Source organism: Diachasma alloeum, unplaced genomic scaffold, assembly GCF_001412515.2.
Source record: "Diachasma alloeum isolate Michigan unplaced genomic scaffold, Dall2.0 Dall_scaffold_00286, whole genome shotgun sequence".
NCBI lineage: Eukaryota > Metazoa > Arthropoda > Insecta > Hymenoptera > Braconidae > Diachasma > Diachasma alloeum.
In genome coordinates, this window is record NW_021680425.1 from 1,284,720 (window position 1) to 1,291,059 (window position 6,340).

General features: G+C 33.6%; 2 protein-coding genes across 3 annotated transcripts; one reads left to right on the plus strand and one right to left on the minus strand.

The window, feature by feature from the left end:
• The first annotated feature begins 10 nt into the window (after nt 1-10).
• Nucleotides 11-2,299, plus strand: LOC107038674 (proteasome maturation protein). The gene is made up of 5 exons (XM_015257899.1): nt 11-139; nt 1,202-1,299; nt 1,388-1,448; nt 1,531-1,706; nt 2,123-2,299. The coding sequence occupies exons 1-5, from the start codon at nt 137-139 to the stop codon at nt 2,208-2,210; spliced, it is 426 nt and encodes a 141-aa protein (XP_015113385.1). The 5' UTR covers nt 11-136; the 3' UTR covers nt 2,211-2,299.
• On the minus strand, nt 2,182-5,423 carry LOC107038672 (2-oxo-4-hydroxy-4-carboxy-5-ureidoimidazoline decarboxylase). Of its 2 annotated transcripts, none has more exons than XM_015257898.1 (4): nt 5,193-5,423; nt 3,470-3,670; nt 2,855-3,008; nt 2,182-2,548 (listed from the first exon to the last, which is right to left on the minus strand). In XM_015257898.1, exons 2-4 carry the CDS (start codon nt 3,660-3,662, stop codon nt 2,365-2,367), a joined length of 531 nt encoding a protein of 176 aa, XP_015113384.1. In that variant the 5' UTR covers nt 3,663-3,670; nt 5,193-5,423; the 3' UTR covers nt 2,182-2,364. The 2 variants fall into 2 exon arrangements, with proteins under 2 accessions (XP_015113384.1, XP_015113383.1); XM_015257897.1 differs by having other exon boundaries at nt 5,148-5,423.
• Between the last annotated feature and the right edge of the window lie 917 nt (nt 5,424-6,340).

Genomic DNA, 6,340 nt, shown 5'->3' on the forward strand with positions numbered 1-6,340 from the left:
TTTGGCTAGATCATCATCGGCGGTCTCGACGGTGAAGGAAATTTCAAAGGATTGAAACTTACCTCGCAATCATTGTGATTATATCCTATCCATATTGGATTAATTGTTGTTTAATTGATTCCAATAAATTATTAAAATGGTAAGTCGTCAATTTCTTTTCTAAATCGATTCTTCATTCATCTATTCAGACTTTCAAACTGGGTTTATTGTTTGTGGAGGTTAGATTCACGATGACATTATCATTTTTCACGATGCAATTCTCTTTCTTCGAATTTTTTGGGAGATAATTAAAGCCATTTTCACGCAATTATTAAGGCTTTTTTCAATTATTTCATGTTTAAGGATGTTTATCCATTTTCCAAAACTCCATTTTTTTCATGTTTGAGGAGTATTCTATGATCCTTTATAATGATCAGGGAATATATGAAACTGATATTTTTGATGACTAAAAAAAATTAGTTGAAATTAAAATAATAAATTTACGAAATCGAATAAGCAATTTTTTTCTTATATTGAAATTCACCTCCGAATCATTTTGATTATATCCTATTCATATTGGATTAATTGTTGTTTTGTGCATTCCATATAAATTATTAAAATTTTAAGTGATCAATTTCTCCTCCAAATTGATCATTCATTCGTCTATTCATTTTTTCAAACAAAGTTTATTGTTTGTGGAGGTTAAATTCACGATGATATTATGATGTTTAACGATGCAATTCTCTTTGAATTTTTTAGGAGATAATTAGAGTCATTTTTACTTAATTATTGAGCAAATTGTATTATTCTTTCATTTGATGTACCCCAGAATGTTCGTGAGAAATCTAATACAATTGATTCAAGAAAGATTATATATTAAAACGATAAGTGACATCTGATAGAAGAAAATGGTGCAAAATGACCATTTGAAAGCATAGGAGAGGTCCGGGTAAAATGGACACTTGACTTTTTTTAAAATGTTAATGACGGGTTGAAATGTTGATAAAATTTAATAATTTTTATTTCATTGCAAAGAACAATTCTTTCGCTTTGTAATGACCCTAAACTGAGCTCAATTGACAAATTTGTTTCTGAGTTATGAGTAATTAAAACAAAAGTCTAAAGTGTCCATTTTACCTCACTCTCCCCTACTGCTAATTATTAGTAAAATAGCTGTGCTATATAAAGACAAAAGTATTTTCCTACTTTTTTTGTTTTATAGAGTTTCAGATTACCCCCTTTGAAAGCAAAAACTCCTGTTGCTGAGGAGTTTGGCATGAACAATGGTACTTATGGGGTGCCAGATCCCATGATTTTGGGGTGAGTTTACTTACATTAATTGTCAGCTAATTACTGAGAATGATAAAATTCTACTTAATGATTGGGATAATGACATTATTCTTTACAGAATGCCAGCGGCAGCCCACAAGCTTGGAACTTCTCACCCACTTGAGGCCTCAGAGCGAAACGTAATCATCAAATTTTTTAATTAATAGAAACTCTTCTATTTAATTCATTTTCTGGTGGATTAACTTGATTTTATTCTTTCAGTTCCACCAGAATAAACTGAGACGTGAAATGGTGCTGTTGAGAAATGTTCAGGGGCTCCATGCACCTCTGCGCATTGCTATGGAGATCAAAGCTACAGAGAAAGTTGGCAGACATCCATTCTTACCCTCTTCGGGGCTGATGAGGGATGTTCTGCTGGGTCGTGATGAAGACATTGGGTAATTTTTTTTATGTTCCCATCAAAGAGTATTTATTTATTTGTTTCTTAAGTTGGAATGACACAGATGTTTGACTTACGAAATAGACATTTTTTTGTTGTAATATAAATGCGCGAAAGTAATTTTCTATTAGTCTAATTGTTTCTCTCAGAAAAAAACCTATTTAAAATCATGAAGTAGATGAGTTAAAATTAGAAATACTTTCAAATTATATTTATTACATTAAGCTATAATATTTTATTGATTGCATTTTTTATTGAACAAATTATTTAGCTACAAATGAGCTCGTGGGTTTAAGCATTTTTTCAATTATTTACTTAGAAATATGTAATAAATAATAAGAGAAAGATTTTGAGTTTTATGCGAAAATTCGTAGTAAATAGTTCTTCTTAATCAATGATAATTGTTTATTTCAGATTCGAAGATGTCTTCAACACTCCCGAATTCAGAGAACAAATGGGCCAGCCACACGCCGTTATCGAGCGAACTCTCAATTTATTGTAAGCTCTTCTTCATGATATTAAGTCCATAATTCTGCAACAATTTCACGTAATCTGATGAATTGTTAATAAAATGCTACTCATTTACATCTACAACTAAATAAAAATTTATTTCCAAAATTTGTAAAAAAACAATCCTATGTCGTTCGTGATTCATGTCATGCGTCGGGCCACACGAGATCGTTGATCCTCAGACTGCAAATTTTCTTGACTTCCTCAATTCCAGTCTTCAACTCTACTTTCCTAGAATTTTTGAGTCTTTCCTCGATGGCTGTCAGAATTGTCTGCACTCGGTTTTCCCTCGCGCAGATGACGAAGGGAAATGAAAATATTTCCTTATACCTTCGCAAAAATACGAAGAATTGAACAAATTAATAAATTTATGTCCAATTCTATGAAAAAACGATGAAAAGAGACAAGTCTAAGGAATTTATATTGATAAAAAAAATATCTTCGTAATGTAAAGATTTAAGGCAAGAATATTGAAAAGCCTTTATAATAGTCTAGAAAATTTTCTGCGAAGAATGTTTTCTGATGGATTACTCTAAACCTCTTTCTTCCAAAGAAAAGAGTTTTTTCCTCCTCTCGACATTTTGCTCCTTCGTCTGATATTCTTCAATAGTTGCATTAAAAATGATGATTACGTACATTTGATTGAGATTATTAAATGTGAGTCTCTCCTCCTTCGTCATTGCGTTGATCCCCGCGCTGTTTTGCTCGTTTTCAGATTCTTGCGTCAATTTCTTCTCATCACAGAGTTTACCAGCTAAATCTGGGTGACTCAATAACACGGATTCTTTCGCTGAACAAAAAAAATCATCAGGGGAATTCAATCATTGAGAAAACTCCGTTTTTTTCAATTTTATCACATGATTTTTATCAAGTGGAATATCACGAATAGAGAATTATTCTCTCGAGATGTTTTTAACATGGAATTTCTCAAGTTTATTCACTCGATTGTTCCTTCTTATTAAAAAATTGGAGCAGAAAATTGAAAATTCCCTAAATTCTGGTTAGGTAATTTGTACAGGAACGATTTCTACAGAATAACTTCCATAGAAACATTAAAACTCGTTGATTTGGTCAATTAAATATTTTTTAGTGAAATAAAAATCAAAACTCTAAGAAAAAATCTGCAAAAAATCGAAAAAAATAAATTCTGAACAGAATTCTCTAGCGAATGCACTAGATTCCATTATTAATTTTTTTTTCGAACGTGAATCTTTTTGAAATACTGCATAACTAAATTTGGAGTTGTCTCACCATATGTATCAAGTCCATCCAAATAATCACAAAACGCTCTTTTGAGGCCTCTAACTGTCGCAAAAGGTCTCTGGAGAGCAACTGCACGAGCTGCTTCCGGGCAATGCTCTATCACATTACCGAACAACCACTCGAACTGCTCAATTTCGAGCGCATTTACCTCTCGAATACTCAAAACGCCAGCTCCTGTCATTGTGTCGTCTATAAGGTAAATTGGAAATTGAGGGGAGTCTGTGGGAATGAAATTTCTCATACGTTGAAGATCGATTATATATATCTAAAAACGAATAATTTTATTTCGTTCGTGACTGCTATCGCAGTGTAGAGATTAATGCAGACGTTATCAGTAGGTTTGTGACGTTGGCATCAAACTACGGGCTGTATTGTTGATCAACATTGAATGCGGAATTGTTGATATATTTTGAACTGTTTCATGTTGTTAACAATTGAATGCGAATTACATTAAAGGCACTTCACAATCATATGTGGTATGAAAATTAGATCGAGAGATCAACAGAATTCCTATTGTAATTGCAATATATTCGGTTGGTTGCATCAAGCCTTGTCTGGAGTGAATTCATTCCAGAATTAAACAATTTTAGAAATTCTTCGTATGAAAAAATTCAATTTTAGGAAATATACGTACGAAAAAGTTCTACAGAAAAACCTGGTGAATGCGCTAGACAGTTCTATTGGATTCATATTGAATTTTCTATTAGTTTTTTTATCGTTATTTTACATCGCTTCGACCCGGTTATACTGCGATGATGATCAAGACTTTAAAATGGTTAGATCGCACCATTCTTCCCGGCCGGGATTTGAACTCTATTAGTTTTTGGTTGATTCTAACAACTCAATAGCATTTCCTCGTCTCAAATTTTCCAAGTTTTTTTGTTTGATTTTCATGATGAAAAGAAAAGAAAAATGGAATGAAAGAAAATTTGAGCCGAGGAAATTCTACAGAAACTATCTTAATACAATAAGTTGTATAGAAAAATACGATTCCATTGGCGTTTTCTGTAGGATATTTTTTATTGAACATTTCAATAAAAACAGCCAAAAAGTAATAGAAAGGTTAATAGAAATCCAATAGAATTGTCTAGCGAATTCGGTGGGTTTTTCTATTAAATTTTTTCGCGCGTGTATCGACTAAATAGTTCATAAATGTTGGAATTATTGGCGAATCGTGATGATACATCGACACACCGCGTCCGATCAAAGTTGATCGGCAAATTATTTTTATTTATTCCTATATTTAACTCAGGATTTGTTCAGCTGGGCTTCCTGCAACCAGGCCATTGTGAATAAAAAAAATAACTCATGCTGTTTGAATTTTTTCTAGAGAAAATCTTGGGCGTAAAATTGGACGTAAAAGTTTTCGCTCTGTATTTTCTGTCTCCCATTACAAAATCAATGAAGAACATGGAGAATTTATGTCCAAGAAATTCTGTAGGAAAAAATAGCCAAAGGATGAGTTACATAAAAGAATCATAATCTATTAAATTCGTTTATACATGAAAGAATGCAGAAGTCTTCAATGCAAGAATTAGTTATTTTGCATAATGCAAACCACACCATAGAAGTATTTTGAATGTCGATTCTCTAATCAAACTGTGAAAAGACCTGAACCAAGTATTACATTTCCAACGTTTTTCTTAAATCTTATTTTATTATTTACCTGCATAAATATTGGTAGTGGACACTGGAAAATTGATGTACTTACTGAAGCGAGATGTGGACGTGTCGAGTGGAAGTTCTCGACTGAGTGGCTTCAATGATACACGCTCGATAAACACCAAAACACAACTGTACAAAGTTCAGAAGATTATCAGTGCCAGCGAGCGACTCAATAAAGCATCTCATGTCACTGCAGGCCCCATAAGTGTTCATTCCGATACCCAAACAGTAGAAAGAGACGATGATGTGTCTTTCAGCACGACCGATTCTCTCCCACAATGTTTCCCCGTTGATTTATGATGGAGATTGCGTCAGTTGTGAGCGATAGAAAAAATTTTTTTCTTTTAAATTCCACAAGTTGAAAATTTGAATACCATAGTCGATAATAGAGGGGACTAGAGGAGGGCGAGGGAGAATCGCCCAGAGAGGTCGTTAGATGTCCGCTGAGTAATATTTGAACCGTCAAGTGGTAAGAAGGGTAAGAAGTGTACGATAATCGTTTTGAAATTATTCTCGCTCGTTCGAATGAAAGAATTTTTTGCCGAGGAGTGTGTTTGAAGAGAAAAATTATCTGACATTTTTCGCTCAATGTATTGTTTCACAATTACAGAATTTGCTGGATAGTAATTACTTATATTACACAAACAATTGGAAAGAAAGACAAATCAGTAGCGAAGTGGTAAAAGGATAAGTCAATTTGGACTATTGACCAGTTTTCAATCAATAGCTCGGAATCTAAGCGAGATGGCGAAATTTTTGTTATAACCTTTTTTGTGGAGCCGATTGAGGGCTACAACAAATGTGATTACGAAAATTTCGCTATCTCCCTTAGATTCCGAGATATTGATTGAAAAATGGTCAATAGTCCAAAATGACTTATCTCCTTTTACCACTTCGTTACTGAAATGAATCCCCGCAGGTTCATTTTTATCACTTGTGCCTAAAGTGGAATTTTACGCACGCTCTCCACACATTGAGACGCAAAATCGGGTTCAACTATTTTGAATTAATTTATGAATTGATTTTAATTTAATTTATGGCCGTGACTATTCGCACCATTGCGTGAAGCACTCCCGTACACTCCATACACTCCACGCATGCGTGAAGTTTGTGTGTTTCACGCAGCCGAATTTTCATACTGCTGTGTATTTCACGCAGTTGCAGTTTCATACTACTGTGTGTTTCACGCAGTTG

Coding starts and splice junctions, on each gene's coding strand:
- LOC107038672 (XM_015257898.1), bottom strand. CDS start 3,662: ATGACAGGAGCTGGCGTTTTGAGTATTCGAGAGGTAAATGCGCTCGAA. Junction 3,009..3,469: donor GGATGGACTTGATACATATG/GTGAGACAACTC, acceptor TTTTTTGTTCAG/CGAAAGAATCCGTGTTATTG. Junction 2,549..2,854: donor TTTAATAATCTCAATCAAAT/GTACGTAATCAT, acceptor ATTTTTGCGAAG/GTATAAGGAAATATTTTCAT.
- LOC107038674 (XM_015257899.1), top strand. Junction 1,300..1,387: donor CCAGATCCCATGATTTTGGG/GTGAGTTTACTT, acceptor TATTCTTTACAG/AATGCCAGCGGCAGCCCACA. Junction 1,707..2,122: donor GGTCGTGATGAAGACATTGG/GTAATTTTTTTT, acceptor TGTTTATTTCAG/ATTCGAAGATGTCTTCAACA.